Source organism: Hyperolius riggenbachi, chromosome 8 (genome assembly GCF_040937935.1).
Source record: "Hyperolius riggenbachi isolate aHypRig1 chromosome 8, aHypRig1.pri, whole genome shotgun sequence".
Lineage (NCBI taxonomy): Eukaryota > Metazoa > Chordata > Amphibia > Anura > Hyperoliidae > Hyperolius > Hyperolius riggenbachi.
The window spans coordinates 66069756-66089845 of NC_090653.1; the positions used below are offsets into that span (position 1 = coordinate 66069756).

General features: G+C 44.8%; 1 protein-coding gene and 1 long non-coding RNA gene across 11 annotated transcripts in view; one reads left to right on the forward strand and one right to left on the reverse strand.

Annotated features, from left to right (window-relative positions):
- Positions 1 to 20090, forward strand: part of LOC137528867 (uncharacterized) — a 214717-nt gene that overhangs the window by 130997 nt on the left and 63630 nt on the right. The gene's annotated exons all lie outside the window — the stretch shown is intronic.
- Positions 15857 to 20090, reverse strand: part of MEIS3 (Meis homeobox 3) — a 308873-nt gene continuing 304639 nt past the window's right edge. For 5 of the 7 annotated variants that reach the window (XM_068250573.1, XM_068250572.1, XM_068250575.1 and 2 more), the window contains one exon: positions 15857 to 16640. In XM_068250573.1, coding sequence (XP_068106674.1) covers positions 16378 to 16640 — 263 coding nt within the window. In that variant the 3' untranslated portion in view covers positions 15857 to 16377. The remainder of the gene's footprint in view (positions 16641 to 20090) is intronic. The other 2 variants (XM_068250577.1, XM_068250576.1) reach the window with 1 other exon arrangement.

The window sequence follows — 20090 nt, forward strand, 5'->3', positions numbered from 1 at the left end:
GTTCTCCAATGTTTCTCAAGTTTATCATGCATGGTGTGCTCTGGGTCTTCCATCTGGTGAATAGAATTGACCTCTGCTATCCAGTCCCTCACTGATGGGATATTCTGGGTCACCACAAACTGTCTGGTATTCCTTAATGATGGGTTGTGTGTGGATTTCCATGGTCTCGCTATTAGGGTGCAGGCTGCATTTAGTGAACAATGTGTCTGTGTCTTGATGGGCATATCTATGTCGAGAAGCGAGAAAATAGCTGCCTGATTTGGGAGGTCTTTGTCAGTTTTTTTTAATATACTTTACTGTCCAATATTGCTTCAGTCTATCACGGCTCCAGAAGATTTGTAATAAAGTGCCCCTGTCTTCCTGACACCTCCAACATTTCGCTTGATGTCTGTATTCACTGCTGGATCAGAGGGCTTCTAAACTAAAAGAAACCATGCAATTTCTATCAAAACCTTTTGTGCAGCGTATGCCTGTCTTAATCAAAAGGATTTGCCAAAGGTCGCTGTACATGAGTAATCGTTTAAATGATTGTAAGAAAATAAAGTGGTCTGCTCTACTGGTAGTAAAACTTTTTCTATTCCAAAATCGAGATAGGCACCATTACAAATGCACTTGTGTTTGTACCAATCTGTCAAGTTTAGAAATAAAGGAAGCAGTTTTATTACCAGTAGAGCGGACCATTTTCTTCTTCTTACATTGGAATTTCTGGTTCAGCAGCCATTGGTTCTATAAGGGTTAGATGTCCGGTTCGGGGGTTTGTGCATGGGGAGAGGGGTTGGGGGGTGTGGAGGGTTCTGTGTCTTAGTAGGGTCCCCGTTTCCAGGAGGGGTCTGGAGAAGTTCTAGGAGGTCCCAGTGTCCAGGAGGGGCCTGGAGAAGTTTCAGGAGGTCCCAGTGTCCAGGAAGGGCCTGGAGAAGTTTCAGGAGGTCCCAGCGTCCAGGAGGGGTCTGGAGAAGTTTCAGGAGGTCCCAGCGTCCAGAAGGGGTCTGGAGAAGTTTCAGGAGGTCCCAGCGTCCAGGAGGGGTCTGGAGAAGTTTCAGGAGGTCCCAGGGTCCAGGAGGGGTCTGGAGAAGTTTCAGGAGGTCCCAGTGTCCAGGAGGGGCCTGGAGAAGTTTCAGGAGGTCCCAGCGTCCAGGAGGGGTCTGGAGAAGTTTCAGGAGGTCCCAGCGTCCAGGAGGGGTCTGGAAAAGTTCCAGGAAGTCCTAGTGTTGGGGAGGGGTCTGGAGAAGGACAAGGGAGGATCCCAGAGGATTCTCTCTCCCCAGGAAAGTATCTAACCTTCTGATTAAAAAAGTCACAGGTTTGCTTTATATCCAGCTATTTTAATTTTTGTAATCTGTATAGTTTTTGTACGTGTTTTCCCATACAGGCATATTATAATTCATAACAAGAAGAACATAAAGATATTTAAACATTACCAATAATGAATGAAGTGGTACGTGTGTAATTTACATATTCGCTTTGTTGTAGTTACATCTTCCTTGTCCTATTGTGAGTCCCTTTTATCGTTTTATAAATGAATTTAAGGGTACAGTGCAGAAAAGAATTAAAAGGAAATGGGGGCCCTAGGCAAGATGGCTCTTTTTGTCCATCACTGATGATCACCTTGCTTTTTTTTTGTTAGATTTGGAGGATGGGCTAGCATCCACTAGGCCCCTAGACTCTCTCCAGGCCCAAGGCAGCTGCCTGTTTGCCTTGTGAATGATCCGGCTCTGGTACTGCGTTATTTTTTTGTGGAATGGGCATATGCACTAAATATAAGCACTGTTTTTCACTTTATGGAATGGCTCTGCGCACTGCGCACATCAGCAGACCTCTTCATTCATCTTGATGTCAGTGGAGGCTGCCTTGGGGAGAGCCGTGTTGCCGTAGCGCTGGGGTGACAGCCCACGTTTTCCTTGTGTGTAGATGAACCCGACACATCTGTTCTCCTTCTTCCTCTCAGATATATTTAGATTCAGGGTCTCTCCTGTGCCTGGCGTCTGGCCAGAAACATCACAGCCCTGTGCTGAGTGTACAGATAATGCTGCACTATACAAACTACGCTTTACTCCTTTCCTAATACAGGAAATGAACATGATCTGTAGTATTTTCATTAAGGGCATATACTTTATTTTTTCTCTTACATTTTTATTAGCTTTAGTATCCAGTAAGTTTTGTATTTAACTTTTCTTTTCTCTACTCTTTCTGCAGCTATGCTTAATAAATATGCCTCTTTGGCCTTGTTCACATTGCATTTAGCATTCGCCTTGGCCGTTTTTTGAAGGTTTTTTTTTTTTGTTGCAATTCCCGTCTCTTGAGTGGGTGCAGCGTTTTTGTTAAAAGCGCTTTTCCAAAGCGTTTTTTAATTTACTCCCTGATGCAAGTCAGGAAGTGAACTCTTTGACTCTGAAAATAATAAATACAATGTATTTATTCTTAAAAACGCAAGCGCAATCGCTGCACAAAGCGATTTTGCGCTTTTCCTATGCCTCCCTGAAAATGGTCCATGCATTGCTTTCCTGATCGGACAGCGAACAGAAAAAGAGCCTCTAGTGTTAACGAGCCCTTAGGACACATTTTAAAGTGTCCCATAGAGTGGATTCACTCACAGCAGGGGATCTGTTCTCTTTTTATAAAAATTTCTAATAGTGCTTTCAATTTCTTTCGAGACAGCTGGATCATTAAAGGGGCACTACGACGAAAAATTTAAATTTAAAATATGTGCAAACATAGACAAATACAAAGTAAGTTTTTCTAGAGTAAAATGAGCCATAAATTACTTTTCTCCTATGTTGCTGTCACTTACAGTAGGTAGTAGAAATTTGACAGAAGCGACAGGGTTTGGGTTAATCCATCTCTTCATAGGGGATTCTCAGCAAGGCTTTTATTCTTTATAAAGATATTCCTTAAAAAGGATTTAAACAATGATGCTGGTCAGCTTCCCTGCTTGCTACACCGTTTTTGGGCAGTTGGACAGAGCAACTGCCATCCACTAAGTGCTTTTGAAAATAAATAAATCCCTGAGAATCCCCTATGAAGAGATGGACTAGCCCTAAACCTGTCACCTCTGTCAGATTTCTACTACCTACTGTAAGTGACAGCAACATAGGACAAAAGTAATTTATGGCTCATTTTACTCTGGAAAAAAACGTACTTCTTATTTGTCTATGTTTGCACATATTTTAAATTTTACAATTTTTCACCATAGTGCCCCTTTAAGTAAATCATTATTTAGTTTCCAACAAGAGGTCTTAAAAGGCACAGAATTCAACTTTAAAGTAATATATACAGGGGCATGATCTGAAACTGATCTGTCTATCTTTCTATCTATCTATCTAATTTTTATTTTATTTTTATTAGCTTTAGTAATTATTTTTAATCAGGAAAAATTAAAAAAGTGGACTTTTGCATTGCTGGTTGGCTGATTAATTTTTTTTTAACTGCTGTGTGATAAAGATTGCTCTATAGTGAGCAGGACTAGTGCAATTCAACTTAAAGGACTCATGAAGTGGCAAAAAAAATGTAGTTTTAGTTACCTGGAGCTTCTTACAGCCCCTAGAAATCATTTGGGTACCTTGCTGCATCTGTGGTCGTCTCCCGTCTCCGCTGGCAGCCTAGGATTGCCGACCCCTGATTGGCATATGCATGTTAGAGGTTAGTTTGCACACAAACTATTTTGGAAACTAACATCCTCCAACAATGATAATTTGGTGCATCTGGTTTGAATGCAAAGTGTGCACGTTGTCTGTAAGTAGGCTCTATACAGTTATGCAGCTAGTCATTCCGATGCAGTTTGTCCTAAGAAGCGATGTCTTTCTCTGCTGTGTACAAACATGTAAGTACTGTATATTCCTGCGTATAAGACTACTTTTTAACACTTGAAAATCTTCTGAAAAGTTGGGGGTCGTCTTATACGCCGGGTGTCATTGATACCGGGTGATACGCCCTATCCTGTTACCGCCTCTCAGATCTCACTGCTGAGGGCTGTAGTGAAGCGGCGCAGGTGCATATATGCGAGATCTAAAAGGCAGAGAAGGAGGTAAATAGGATACAAGGGTGGGCCAGGCAGGTGAAAGAGGTGTGTTTTATGGGCACAGCACGATCTATTCTTCCATACTGCTTTGATAAACCAGTAGACAAGGAGAGCTGACCAATCCACTTATGGAGAGGGAGAATTGACCAATCCAACCAGTCAATTGACTTTATACTGTTATATACTGGGTAACACATACAGTACAGCACCAGAATATGTCCATACATAGCACCAGTATATGATTTTTTTTTTTAATTTTAATGTGGTGTGCGTTGGAAGAGGGGTAGTCTTATACGGCGAGTATATCCCAAACTCTATATTTTAACTGTAAAAGTTGGGGGTCGTCTTATACGCCGGAATATACGGTATATTTGACGGCCAGTGGCTCCCATTTATATGCTTGCAACATATGCAGAGGTTCTGTTTTGCACCCATGGTGCGTTTGTTGTCTCTGGGGGGTCAGCACATCTCTGTAGGTACCCATTCAGAGGCAGCCTGGTGATCTGCTGATTTTTCCCTTTCTGTATGTTTCCCCTGAACATTTTAACTGCTGGAGTCGATAAAATGATCAGTTGTCATTTTCCTTAGATTCCATTTTTTTTTAATCAAATCTTATCAATTGAAAATAACTAGGTATGACCTTAAGTGTACTTAAAATAGTATCATGCTCAATAATGCATTATACTTGCATTATTGATTCTACACTGATGTTGACAAATCACCTCTAGTATCTACAGTATAAGATGTCATTATGGGCTTATAGTGAAAGTGAACAGCAGCGTGTGGTGATCCGTTTTAAAAAACAGCGTCTAAAATAATCGCGTTGCTTCCAAAACTGACTCCGCCCCTCAGTAGCCATCCTACTGCTGCCGGATCCGGGCAGCACGGTGGCGTAGTGGTTAGCTCTCTCGCCTTGCAGCGCTGGGTCCCTGGTTCGAATCCCAGCCAGGGCACTATCTGCAAAGAGTTTGTATGTTCTCTCTGTGTCTGCGTGGGTTTCCTCCGGGCACTCCGGTTTCCTCCCACATTCCAAAAACATACGGATAAGTTAATTGGCTCCCCCTAAAATTGGCCCTAGACTACAGTACTTACACTACATAATATAGACATATGGCAATGGTAGGGATTAGATTGTGAGCTCCTTTGAGGGACAGTTAGTGACAAGATATATATATATATACACTGTACAGCGCTGCGTAATATGTCGGCACTAAATAATAATAATAATAATCCTGGAGTATCATTCTGCTCCACCCACTGCTTCCCACATGACTGTGATTCTGTCCTCCCAGTACACAGAAGGCCACAATGGCAGCTGGGATTGGCAAGCTGCAGTGGGAGGAGCAGCAAGCACACAACACAGTAATGCTCCAGTTTAGCATTATACATTTTCCCCCTAATTTTTTTTCCCTTACTGCCCCAATTCTACTTTAACCACTTAAGGACCACGGGCTTAAACCGCCCTACTGACCAGGTCATTTTTTACAAATTAGGCCACTGCAGCTTTAACAACCGCGGTGGTAGCCCCAGGACCTCCTAACGGCAATTGGTGTCAAGTCCTGGGGCCGGCTACTGCAGGAGATCGCGCGCAGGCTGTGCGCGCATCTCCTGCTTGGTAGGTTGAGCTCCGCCTTCAGTCTCCAAGCGACGATCGCCGCTTGGAAACTGTTAGACGGCGAAACTGCAGTCTTTTAACATGGTACAGCCGTGCGATCCACAGCAGCGCTGTACTGGGGACAGCCGTGCGATCCACAGCAGCGCTGTACTGGGGACAGCCGTGTGACACTGCTGTCCCCCTGGAGCACAAGAGAGCGATCGGCTGTGATAGGCTGGCCGGGGAGGGCGGGAGGGAGGATTGTTAAAATTAAAGGAAAAATACGTTTATTTTAAAGAAAAATCACAAATATTTGGCAAAAAAATAAACAAACATCGGGGGGGGGGGGGGGGGGCATTAGACCCCACCAATAGAAAGCTCTGTTGGTGGAGAGAAAAGGGGGGGAAATCACTTATGTGATGTGTTGTGTGGCCCTGCAGCTTGGCCTTAAAGCTGCAGTGGCCAATTTCAGTAAAAATAGCATGGTCTTTAAGGTGGGTTTAGCACTGTGGTCATCAAGTGGTTAAGGGCTCGCTGCAGGACCGTACAGCTCAGCACACAAGTGATTCCCCCCCCTTTTTCTGTCCACCAACAGAGCTTTCTGTCGGTGGGCTGTGATCGCTCCCCCAATGTTTGTCTATTTTTTTTTATAAATTTGTGCTGTACTCAGCTGGCGGTTATGCTGTGCTGGCCTGGCTGATGCTGTGCCAGCTTGGCTGGTGGTGATGTTGAGCCGGCGGCTTTGCTAGGTGACTTGCTGGGGGCTTTGCTGAGCAATTTGCTGAGGGCTCTTTCACAATAGAGCCCATTTGCTGTGTTTCAAAGCAGCTTCAAAACTTTGCATTAACCAAGGTAAAATGAAATGACTTTGATGAACAGAGGCGCCAGCAGAATAAAAACAATAATTAAAAGTTTTAAAATCTGCTGGGGAGCCAGTGGTGGACTTACCTCCGAAAGCAGACTAGACTACTTGTCTGACATAAACACTTTATTAGTACCCCAATAGATGCAACGCGTTTCGCAGGACCAAGCCCGCTTCATCAGGCAATAAAACAGGGGACAGAACTGTGGACAAAGGCAAAAAATACAGTACTGCAGTGAGCTACATAATATAAAAAGTATTCATACGGTGCATACAAATATATCATTTGCTAAAAACGTTGATATATTTGTATGCACCGTATGAATGCTTTTTATATTATGTAGCTCACTGCAGTACTGTATTTTTTGCCTTTGTAAGCGTAGGCCTCTTATCACACATTCAGGGGTCCGTTGCAATAATCCCACGCTTTTACTGCCATGCACCTGATCGGCCACGTGCGACTGAGATTTTTTAGCATGTCCTATCAATGCATTCAACCAATTTTAGCCCGAGATTGGTCAAATCGTTGTTTGGACGGACATGATTTGCAGCAGGTTTTGTTTTTTATTCAGCCAATTCGATAAAATTCCCCGACAAGCCCTGAGCAGTGCAGAGTTCTAACCACAGTGAAGACAAGCCCGGCACAGCCACAGAGCAGCCGCCTCTCATGCTGATGCCATTGTTGGCAGGTAAAAGAGAGCAACAGGCTGTGCAGCGACGTTTTACAGAAGCATCAGGTTACCCCGCTCAGCGGCCTCCTTTCTTCCCAGCGCTTGTTATGTGTAACAGAGAACATCTCACAAGATGGATTTTGTAAATCCAGGGTATAGATTCTGCTGACCCGGCTCTGAGAGCAACAAACAAGACAAGACCTTCCCCGGCAAACACTAGATGAATTCATCAATAGAGCCAAGTGTTATGGCCGCTGGTAATTAGTGGCTGCCGAGTGACCCATGGGTCAGCAGAGTGGCAGGAAATAGACAGCGTGTCACCAGCACTGTCCCTGTAGGCAAATGAGACCATGTGACACTCCAGCAGCGGCAGGTGCACAACAGCCGATGTTACAGAGGGGTGGATATGTCACATTAACAGGGATGACATAGAGGAGTGATTGGAAATGGAGGGGGGATGAGGCAACATACAGCGGCCCTGGCTGGATTATAGCAATGATGTCACTTTGGTACCGGGGGAATAAGGAAAGGCGCACTCACCAATGCAATAGACTGAACGTTTCATCACATTCGGTTTTTCACGTTAAAATTTGCATTCGTTTGTGCGTTTTCATGTGCACTTTTTTTACCACAGATAATGAAAGTCAATTGGAGTTTGCATGCGATGTGCAAATTGATGCTGCAAGATGTTTTTTTTCACACATGCAAAAACGCAAATTTGAGTTTGAGAATTTTAGCAGATTCTCCATTGACTTTCATTAGATGTCCGGCGAACATCTTTTTGCAAATTTGCATGCAAATATCAACAAGTGTGAACTCTACCTAAGGCCTGGGACCCACTACAAAGCGCAAAGTGCTATCGCAATCACTAGCGATTTGTGGTATTGCTTTGCAAACGATTTTGAGAGCGATTTCCCTGCTCCTATACATTATAATGGAAACACTCCCAAAATGCTGCATATCCTGCGATTGCGATTTGCATAATCTCTAGTGGAATCTGTCCCATCCATTTACATTGGCAGAGCGTTTAGGGAAATCACTAGCGAATTAAAGCATTTCCTAAATGCTCAAAAAACGCTCCAGTGGGTTCCATCCCTGAGAGATGAGACGCTCGTACATGCTTGTAAGGGGACACTTTTAAGTTAATTTTACAGATGCACAGAAAATGGGATGGTTTGATCTGGATAACTGGGATAAAAGGGGCGCTATATTGTTTAATGAATACAAACTGTTATATGTTTAGAATCTTTGATTTACAAATAAGTAAGGGCCGTTTCCACAGGAATAATCCGCTGTCGCCCGCGTCACTTCTGCAGAATCAGAATCATTTTATTTCGCCAAATACAGCAGAGCTATATTTGGAATTATTTGTGGTACACATGGCATAGACATAGTACAGGAAGACAAGACGTGCGAGAATTTGCAGCATGCTGCAGATTCTCGGATCGCTCCGCACAACATGCACGCAGTGGAAACTATTCCATTGCCGTGCATGCGTTTCAGCACATCCGCGGTGCAATGCGGCTATGTAGCCGCATCGCACTGCTTGTAGTGGAAACAGGCCTTTGGGCCTTTTTACACTTGATCAGTTGCTCTCAGTTATAACTGAAAGGACAACTAATTTTTAAAGTAATGCTGATGTTTCCTTATGACTTAGTTCCCACTATACGTGCTTTGACTGAAAGCTTTTTTCACAATGCACTGCTATAGAAAGGTAAAAAGCCTCAGTTTTTCAGCGTATAGTGTACCGGGGGGCTGACAGTTACATTAGGGGGGCAAAGCGTCAACGCGGCAGATGCAGCACACAAGGTTGATTCCAGATCGATTTCATCATGAAATTGATTGGGATTCGGCCTGACAGATCTCTCTTATCAGATTCGATAAAGAGATTTGGCTCTTGGTCGCATCTGCCCATACATCGCTGGATGTTTGGCTACCTATAGTCTGACATAAGATTGGAAAAGGTGAAAATGATGTTGAGCAAACAGAAATGATGTTGAGCAAACAGAAATGTGTTACGTATTTTGCATTATCTTAAATATTAACTGCCAACAAGCCATAAACCAGGATCTGAGGAGAAGCAGGGATGGTCAGTGACATGCATTGGCTTGGTTCATTTTCAAGTTGCATAAATTCTGCAACAGAAGCTTCTACATTACACTGAAAATTAAAATGTTTTTTTTTTCATTGTTTGTTTAGAAATCTGACCAGTTTTTCTCGCTCAGCTGTGAAGTCTCTCATAGGGAATCATTGCACAAGTGTTTTGTGGGCGATTTTAAAAATCGCCTACGCTTAAGAAAAGGTGGAAAACGCCCCTAGTGTGAACGTCCCTTAGAGATGGTCCATCAGATGCTAATGTTTGACTTGATTGCAGCCAAGAATTGGGCCAATCCAAGGTGGCAGGAAGGGCATTTGATTATCTCAATCCCAAGCAAATGCAAATGAGAATAGCCATTCTCCATACTTTGTAGTGATCCATCAATCTACAGTTTAGCAGGTTTTCTGCCACATCTCGTATTTTTCATTGATTTTTACCCCAGAAACGGATTTGAATTTACTGATTTCTATAGTGGCAAATCAGTCGTCATTTATTGTTGAAATATGCTTGAGCCTAATGAAAACCTTTTAAATTTAGGCTTTAATAGATGTTATCATAAGATGCCGGTCACCTCATGTACCCTTTACAGTCAACCTGTAAGAGGGGAGGGTTTCTCATAGGGCTTGTTCACACCTAGGGCGTTTTGCAAACGCCCTGAAATCACTAGTGCAATGAATCCTTATGGGATAGTTCATATCAGTGTGTTGTGTCCACTTTCCGTTCAGCAAAGCACTACATGTACTATTTTCAGGGCGATTTTGCTACAATGGAAGGTATAGGAAAATGCTCACAAACCGCTTTATCCGGTGATTACCTGGCAATTGCGTTTGTGCTGTTATGAATAAATACATTGTATTTATTAATTTCCGGGTGAAAAAATTCATTTCCTGACTGACATCAGGAAGTGAAAAAATGGAATCGCTCTGCAAAAGTGCTTTGTACAAAATCGTGGAGCGCCGGGAGGGGGAAAAAAATTGCCCACAAAATTCCTGATGTCAGCTATTTCGATTTTAGATGTGAAAAAAGCCTTGGGGGGGGGGGGGGGTACTCCAGTAGGGGAAGCCTCTGGATCATCAAGACTTCCCCAGCCTCTGGGACCCCTGTAAGGTGGCCTCCTTGTGCATGTGTGTCAGCTCCACCCCGCTCTGGCTCCAATAGGGTCTGTGTTACTGCGCAGGTGGCTCATGAAGAAAGCTGTGCGGGACGGAAATACTGTGCCTACATGAGCTGCCGAGATGCGTTGCTGAGTTCTTTTTTTGGGGTGGGGGGGGGGGGGGGGGGGCTGGGGTTGTCGCAACGTTGGGAGGGAGAAGTACAGGGGAAGACTATTTTTATTCAAAGGATTCCTCCTGCTGTGGTGAGTACCCCATAGGGGCATTTTTTTTTTTTTTTTTTTTTTTTTTTTTTACACTTAGTGATGGGCTCACAAGTAGAAAACTAGCCGAATGCGTGATTCTAATGAGGCTTAATTGCCTCAGGTGTGTGCATGGTCCTCCAGCATCCAAGGTTGAGACACCAAAGTGTCCCCCCCATCCCAGCCGTCACACACTGATTGCTATTAGAGTAAGAGGCCCCCCAACACTTATGGCTTATGAAAGTACAGTGGATGTCACAGAATTCCCGAGCCTGTGTGCCCTGTGTAAACACAGCTGACTGGCAGCCCTCCCCCGCGCCAGTCATTGGCCAATGATCGTTTGATAATTTACCTCATGGGTAAAATCTCACTAAGGTGTTATATATTTGTTGAACGTTTTATCGGTAAAACATTTGATAAACGTTTGATAATGTTCCGTGAACTGTCTCCAAAACACAACAGCACTGTTGTCATTTGCGAATTATCCACTGTGTCCAGTATGCATAGAATGCTTCCTTCTGTCTCTGCAGTCCTTTGAGGTGGCCATACACCATACAATTTCTTTTCAATTCAAACATTACAATCAATTTTTCTGATTGTAAAATTTGAAAAATCTGACCATCGTACCAAACACGTTTGCAATTTTTCCCCAAGTATGAAAAAAAAAGATTCTAAACTCTTGACAATGTATAGACCTAAGCAATTTTTTAAATTTCTCAATCTACCCTACACCATTTAGGCCCCGTTTACACTGCACGCGTTCCCATCCGCGTTTCGGAAACGCGTGCAGAAGGCCAACACACACATCCGAAAGTGCATAGACTGCACTGTTTGATGTTCACACCGCATGCGTTCCGGACCAGTGCGGTAAGCATTTTTTCTCGAAACGCGCGGTTGACCCATTCACTTGCTCTACTTACATAACACATGTATTGCACTGTCCACGTTTTGATTTGAGTGATTTTCTCTATAGTATTAAAAAAGAGAAAATCCTTCTTAGCATTTCCCACGTTAAGTGTGGCTATTTTGAAGCCAATCCGGATGTCATTTCCTGCCCTACACCCCCCCCCCCCCCCTTCACTATAGAAAGTGCATTGTCTCAACATAAGAAATATTGGCTAATCAGCCAATCAGAGAGGAACAGAGGTGTGGGAGGGGAAACCAGTAGTGAGAGGCTTCAGCCAATTGGGCTGTATTAGTTACGTCTGAGGGGAAAGTAGAGAAGCAAAAAGTGACAACCCAGCATGCCCTGCAACTTCCTTTTTGTGTAGTCAGGTAAACTGGGGAATGATCATTTATCAACAAGAAAAGTAATAGTGATTTTAACTTTTGGATTGCCTGGTTGGCATCCTTATTATTTGTTTACCAGATAAAAATAAAGAATTGATTTTTGATTTAATGCCCAACAGTTACACTTTACTACTTAAAGATCGCTCCACGCCAGTGGGCGTGGCGGCAGCCCCAGGACCGCCTAACGCCAATTGGCGTCAAGTCCTGGGGCTACATTTTGCAGGAGATCGCGCGCAGGCTGCGCGCGCATCTCCTGCTCGAGGGGGCGGAGCTCTGCACCCTCTTCAGTCTCAGAGCGGCTATTGCTCGGAGACTGTTAGACGGCATGATCAGTCTATTTACACAGTACAGCACTGCGATAGGCAGCACCGCTGTACTGGGGACAACCGTGTGACACGGCTGTTGCCTTGGGGACAATAGAGCGATCGGCTCTCATAGGCAGAAGCCTATGAAGGCTGATCGCCGTGATTGGCTGGCGGGGGGTGGGTGGGAGGGACAGGGGGAAAATAAAAAAAACACATTTTTATTAACAAATATAGATAAATATTTGTAAAAAAAAAACCTGGGCAACTGGGGGGGCAATCAGACCCCACCAACAGAGAGATCTGTTGGTAGGGAGAAAAAGAGGGGGGGGGGGGGGAAAGAGGGAATCACTCGTGTGCTGTGTTGCGCGGTCCTGCAGCTTGGCCTTAAAGCTGCAGTGGCCAATTATGCAAAACACAGCCTGGTCTTTAGGGGGCGGGGAGGGGGTTACCACTGTGGTCCTTAAGTGGTTAAAGGACTTACGAGCTGATTTGTTCAAAAAAAAGTTTAGTACCTGTGCCTATTATGACTCCACGGAGGACGCCCTCCGTTTACTTCTGCCCGGTCCCCGCATTGTTATCCCAACCCCACCGCCCGGGTTGGGCTCTCTTTCCACCAGTAAGATGGCCGCCTGAGCTGGCCGCGGCTGCGCGGTCCGCATAGACACGACTGCGCAGCTCTAGGGCTCCTCCCGCCCCGTCCTGGCTACAGGCTGTCTCCTGTGCGTGGATCAGGAAGGCCCTAGAGCTGCACAGTCACGTCTATGCGGCCGCGGCCAGCTTCGGCGGCCATCTTACTGGTGGAAAGAGAGCCCGACCCGGGCGGTGGGATCGGGAGCCAACGGGGGGGGGGGGGGGTTTGGCGCGATAACAGTGCCAGCGGAAGTAAACTGAGGGCGTGGATGGCGAGTCAAAATAAGCATAGGTACTAAACTTTTTTTGAACAGTTCAGCTCGTAAGTACTTTAAACAACAGCTGAGATGTGCTGTATTTTAAAATCAACTCCAAATCAGTATAATAATATTAGTATATTATTATTGGTCAGTTTCTCATTGTAACCATTGACACTTAGGGCTCAGACACACTAGAAAGCGCTTTTCTGAGCGATTGCTGAGCGCTTTCTGAGCACTTTTAATAAATCGCTCCCATTCACTTGCATTAAAATCGCGGTAAAATTGCTGCGGTCGCGTATGGTTTTCTGTGATCGCTGCGATTTTTATGCAAGTGAATGGGAGGGTTTTTTTTTTTTTTTAAAAAGCACTCAGCAACCGCAAATGCTCAGAAAAGTGCTTATAAAGTTTCTGAGCCTTAGGGCTAGTTGTGCTTATTTGCATTGCAGAATAATCCTGCCTGTCCACTCCCTGCCCATAAAATTGTATTGGCCTGTTCATAGTACTGCATTGTAACAGATCGTGTTTCATGCAGGCTTGTCCACCCACATGCAAGTCCAGTCTACACTGCAGTGCACACTCATAACACATTCATTATGCAACTGACCACTGTGAACCTAGGCTTAGATTTTTCCTAATAGAGAAGATTTGCATTAGGTAAATCCTTTTGATAGTTTTGCCAATCTGTTCTTGCAATACCCAAAACTGCCCCACAGTCTGATTATTCTGTACTTAAAGGAGTACTGTGATGAAAACGATAACATTTCATATTACATGGCTGCACAAGCCATACATTTGTCTCGAGAGTAAATGCACTGTTAAAGGGGCAATATGTTGAAAAATTGTAACATTTTAAATATGTGCAAACAGACAAATAAGAAGTTCATTTTTTTCCAGAGTAAAATGATCCATAAATTACTTTTCTCCTATATTGCTGTCGCTTACAGTAGGTAGTAGAAATCTGACAGAAGCGACAGGTTTTTGACTAGTCCATCTCTCCATGGGGGATTCTCAACAAGGCTTTTATTTTTTTATAAAGTTATTCCCTAAAAAGGATTTGAAAAATGATGCTGGCCAGGTTTCCTGCTCTCTACACAGTATTTTTGGCAGTTGGACAGAGCAAGTCTTTTACTAAGTGCTTTTGAAAATAAATAAATCCCTGAGAATACAGTATTCTGTACCACTGCAATCCAGGGAGGGTTTCTGATAATTAAGTTAGCCCCGAGATCGCCATGAGGTAATTTACTAGTCCAAAATCTGTCAGAAAGAAGGTCAGAGCTTTCACACTGTAAGTGATGGCTGCATAAAAATTATAATATTACAGCACATTTACTCTGGGACAAAAGTACCAAGGTGTAAAAACGTATTTCCAGTTTTTCGCCAAAACGGTGGGGGGGGGGGGGGGGGGGCATTGTAAAAGCACTTGTAATGGTCATGCTGGTCTAGCAGGGTACTGTCCCACTTCCTGTAGGAAAATCTCTGTTATGGATATTGAGGAATGGTAACAATGTTCCCCAGTCCTTCAGCATTTGTATTGTGTAGTATTGTTTAAAAAGAGAGTGCTGTTCCTTTAGTACACCTGAGATAATTTTTAATAATCCTTTCTCCTGAGTTTTCTCAATCATAAAAACATATTTTAAAGCCAACAGATGTCTCTCTTATCAGATACAATCGGAGAGATCTGTCTCTTGGTCAATCTGCAAATACATTGCTAGATGTAATTTAATATTTGGCTATGCAACTGACAGTTCTTCTCCAGTGGGACTACAGTCCCTCACTGATAAGGAATTACAGCCATAAAATACTTTCCTGGCAGAGAACTAGGCTTCTTAGAGCAGGTGATAGATAATAAAGGTCAATAGTTCATATATTTTAGCACTCAGAGACATGGGACAGACTGTTTCATTGAGCTGAGACAAAACAATAAATCCACTTTAGTTTTATAAAATAAAACTGGGATATCCAAAAGTCATTAGCGTAGGATGATAGATGCAATGGTTTATCTCACCAGTTTATTTTCACTTGAGTATTTCCTTGCTAGGGGCTTAAAGTAAATCTTAACATAAGCTTGATATTAATTCTTTAGCTACTTTTTTAGTACTTTTTTTTTTTAATTTCCATTTGCTGAAAAATTATTTTAGAGATGATAAAAATAGACCTACAGGGAGAAAACTCAGGAGGAAAGTTAACTGAATAGGAGGCCTGGCATTTTCTAAGGTTAGGTTTATAGTGGTACATTGTGGTGTGGCGTAATGGCCGCATTCTAACGCCTCTTGCCAGTAATGGCTAACCTTGGCACTCCAGCTGTGGTAGAACTACAACTCCCATGAGGCATTGCAATACTCTGACAGCTCTAAGCATAACTCAGGGAGGCAGAGGCATGATGGGATTTGTAGTTTTGTCACAGCTGGAGTGCCAAGGTTAGCCATCACTGACCTATGCGATATTTACACTGCGGTATAACCGCATGCGGCATCTTAAAACACTGCACAAAGTGCCTGACTGCAAACTGCACACGTGAAGAGTGAAGTCAACTTTTCATTGACTAAGCAACACCGCTTTCCTCTTCCTGCTATTACAGGGAACAGAACGCATCTCCCACTGTGAACCTAACCTCAGAGCCCATGTCTGATTGGCTGCTTGGGAGCGCAGTAAACCATAAGGTAAAGTCATAAATCGTAAAGAAAGAGCTGCAGGCGTTCCTCTAGACCCTGAAGTTTATGGGTGCTATAAATATTTATACAATTATATGTACACATCCATAGTGGAATTTTTTCAAGTTATTTTATCATAAAAAACAGGTAAAACAATACACTTATCAACTCAAATAATTATATTAATTAAAAAAAAAAATGTACAAGTTAACTTAGTCCCTGCTGCGAGTGATGACATAAAAAAAATTCAAAAACGATGAAAATGAGACGAGTCTGTAATGAAGTTGCGCTGCTCTGTCTTTAGAAGCGCGTCCCGTCTTGGTCCGTTCATAGAAAGGGAATCGTGGATTGGAAGGTGTGCATGAGAAATGAAAACCCGCAAAAAGAATCTTCTCAGTGGTTTCTTTGCACCGAGTGTCAGCTCTTCCGGTCATACTGCGACATATTCAGGAAGACGGCGGCAGGGTTTGTTCTCTCTTCTTGCAGGTCCCCGTTTTTCCCCATCAGTCTCGTCACTATGGTGACAGCAATTAGCAACCTTCCGACGGGTGGCAAGTCCGACCAAACAAATCCCTGTCTACAGAAAGTAGTTTGTGGAAGCTGGAGAGAGAGGCCCAGAAGAAGCCGACACTCGGTTTGACTGAATGTTAGTGAGCGTGAATGTCTATATTTTGACCGTTCAGAAGTGCGTCTGCCGGGCTCTGCGCTGACACCAGGTGGTGAGGGGAGGCGCCTGCAGGCAGAATCATGGAGGCGTGGTGGGGGTGCCCTGGGAGGTAGGAGTGTAAAGACGGTCCGTGGCGCAGGCCGGCAGGGTGCGAGGGCATGGCGGGCGTGTAACCGGCCGGGGGAAATCCCATGGCCATGGAGCCGGGGGCCGCAGTGTAATCCCCTGGGATTCCTTGGAAGCCTGTGGGAGGGAGAAAAAAAGGAACAGACTGTAAGCTTAATTGATATAATCTGATAGTTTGTTTAAAGTATACTTCTGAGTATTTCATGACTAGCTGCATCTTAAAGAGGAACTTCAGTGAAAATAAGGTAATAGAAAAGTGCTTCATTTTTACAATAATTATAAATGATTTAGTCAGTGTTTGCCTCATTATAAAAGCTTTCCTATCCCTTATTTACATTTTGACATTTATCACATGGTGACATTTTACTGCTGGCAGGTGATGTCACTGGAAGGAGATGCTGCTTACTTTTTTAGCTGTTGAAAACAGCTGTAAAGAGCTATTTCCCACAATGCAATGAGGTTCACAGACAGGAAACTGCCTGGACCATGGTCCTCACAGAGAACATAGTGGCTATTGGATGAAGAAATGTAATATGGCTGACTGCTGTTGCCCTGAACAGGGATGGGTACATGTGACGTGTGGCTAGATAGTGTACCAGTTAAGGGCCTCTGACACAGGAGACCTGGGTTTGAAGCTCAGCTCTTCCTGATCAATGAGCCAGAACCGATTCAGTAAGGAGATCTTGGGCAAGATGCCTTAACACTGCTGCTGCCTATAGAGCGTGTCCTATGGGCTGCAGCTCTGGTGCTTTGAGTCCGCCAGGAGAAAAGTGCAATATAAATGTACTGTGTCTTGTGTGCACACTCATCAGCCTATAGCCAGAAAGCCTAAACAACTCTATCTATAAATTCTGATATAACCCAGGTACAGGTTGCAAGCCTTTCCCACCTAAAATCAGACACGCCTTAAAGGGAATCTTAACTGAGAGGGATATGGATGTTTCCTTTTAAACAATGCCTGCCACTCCTGCTGATGTCTTTGGCTGCAGTAGTGGCTGAATCACACACTTAAAACAAGCATGCAGCTAATCCAGATTGACTTCAGTCAGAGCACCTGATCTGCATGCTTGTTAAGGGGCTGTGGCTGAAAGTATTAAGCTACGTCTACACTTAGCGATCCGGCGGCGATTTGGCTTATCAATCGAGCCACTGATGCGGCTCGATTGATAAGATCCAACAGGTCGGATCTCCCCACTGCCGATTCCCTGCTCGCTTCCCACGAGGGGACAATGGCAGGGAATCGAGCGGAAGATTAGCGGCGCCGGCGGGGACGAGGGCGGATCGAATCCAACGCGCAGGCGAGCGGGTACACGCGGGGATGCGGAAGAGGCGATCCGGCGGCTAATTGAGCCGCCGGATCGCTCTGTGTAAATGAAGCTTTAGACATACAGGATCAACAGGAGAGTCAGGCAACTGGTATTATTTTAAAGGGAAAAATCCATATCCTTCTCAGTTAGGGTTCCCTTTAAAATCCAGTCTAAAGCCTCAACAGACTGAGCAGAGTGTGTAGGTAAACGCTCATACTACAAGGAGGTGGTAAAATTGGTTCGTGATTGGCCAATCAAAATTGAAGGTGTGTGCAAGCGAGGCTTTACCTGGGCTGGAGAAAAGAAGTCATCCAGCAGAACTAGCCAACCCCAGAAATTGTAGGAAAGCTAGAGAGCGCTAGCAGGGAGGCAGTCATGCGGTAGTGACCCCTCTCACGGTTCCCTGCTGCCTAGGCATGGCTTTCCTCACAGCTGATACCCAGGCCTGGCAGTGTGATAATCCACCGTCACACTCTATGTTAGGCAATGCTACCATCTATGTTATGCCGATATCACCTCAGCACAGACCTGCGTTCTGTAATTACAGCAGAGCACATGATTACAGCCCAGCAAAGAGCGACCACAAGATGTAAACGTCCCCTGCAGCTGTCAGCGAGGGTTAATGGTTTCCCTCATTTATAAAATGAAATACTTCCCGCTGCAGCGTAGTGCGCCCTCCGCTGACCCATGATAAAGCGCCGCTCGGAAGCAGAGAAATCTACATACCTGCGCAGTCACTGCGATTCGACACGCCGCCACAGACGGACTATTTAGTTTGCTGCCTATCAATTAGCTCCTGCTGGGGTCCTGTGTCCTCATCTTCTGTAGCTAATTCTCGCTCGCAGCCCCACCCCCCATCCACTGGCTTTCCTGAGAAGCGGGGAGGACCTCCAGCCCCCTCTCTCGCTCCTGTTCCTCCCCTCCTCTGATCTCCCCGGCTATGGCTGGATCCTCAATTCTCTGTGCCGTCTTTGTGAATCCTGCCAGGGGTTCCAGTATTCACAGCCTCGGCTCTAACAAACACTGCTCTGCTTCATAACAGATACACGCAGCCTGCCACAATGCCTAATAGACAAGGTGTGTAGGGTTTACACTGCAATAGGAACGCTTCTATTGCCCCATCGCAGCTAAACACATACTTTTTATGAAGTAACCTGCACCAGGAGCCCGACAACAAAAACTGACCACTCCATCTCTGTATCAACCAGTCTTCAATTTCACATCCTTTAGGTAATGAGGCTCATGAAAGAGGATGGAGAGATCCTGCATTTATCCCTGCAGTATTGGCAAACAGGCATAATACATGGATTTAGAAGAGGTTTTCTCAACCTCTACTCCAGCTATAGGGTATTGAAAGTGGACTTATAGATTGTTTACCAGCTACATATAGATCCGCAGCTTGGGCCCTTACTAGTGATGGGTCGTTCGCGAACGAGCCGGCTCTAAGAGCCGGCTCTTTGAAGTGAATCAGAGGAGCCGATGCTCACTCTGAGAAGAGCCGATGCCTCAGCCGCCCCTTTTAGCTCTGTTTTGCTCCGTAATAAAGGGCGCTGAGGCATTCTGGGAGATGTAGTCCTCCTCTTGCAGCTTGTAGGAGTGTTTGGGGTGGAGCAGAGCAGTAGCAGGAGGGATTGCCTCAGTCAGAGAAGTAGTCTGGAGTTGGCATGGAGATGGGGGCGGGGCTTTTAATCTGATTCTGAGTGGTGTCTAGTGATATTTAATTAAGAGCTGATTCAGAGCCGTAAGAGCCGGCTCTTTAATGGGAGCCGATTCAGAAGAGCCGATTCTCTGAGAAGAGCCGGAATTCCCATCACTAGAATGCAGGACAGGAAGCTGACAGAGGAGCTTACTTTTTTCCTGCCCAGCACAAGGCTGCCTCTCCCCGATGTTGTCTGCATCTGCACTGCAGTGCAGAGACTAGTGATGGGTCGTTCGCGAACGAGCCGGCTCTAAGAGCCGGCTCTTTGAAGTGAATCAGAGGAGCCGATGCTCACTCTGAGAAGAGCCGATGCCTCAGCCGCCCCTTTTAGCTCTGCTTTGCTCCGTAATAAAGGGCGCTGAGGCATTCTGGGAGAAGTAGTCCTCCTCTTGCAGCTTGTAGGAGTGTTTGGGGCGGAGCAGAGCAGTAGCAAGACCAGTCAGAGAAGCAGTCTGGAGTTGTCATGGAGATGGGGCGGGGCTTTTAATCCGATTCTGAGTGGTGTCTAGTGATATTTAATGAAGAGCCGATTCAGAGCCGGCTCTTTACTGGGAGCCGATT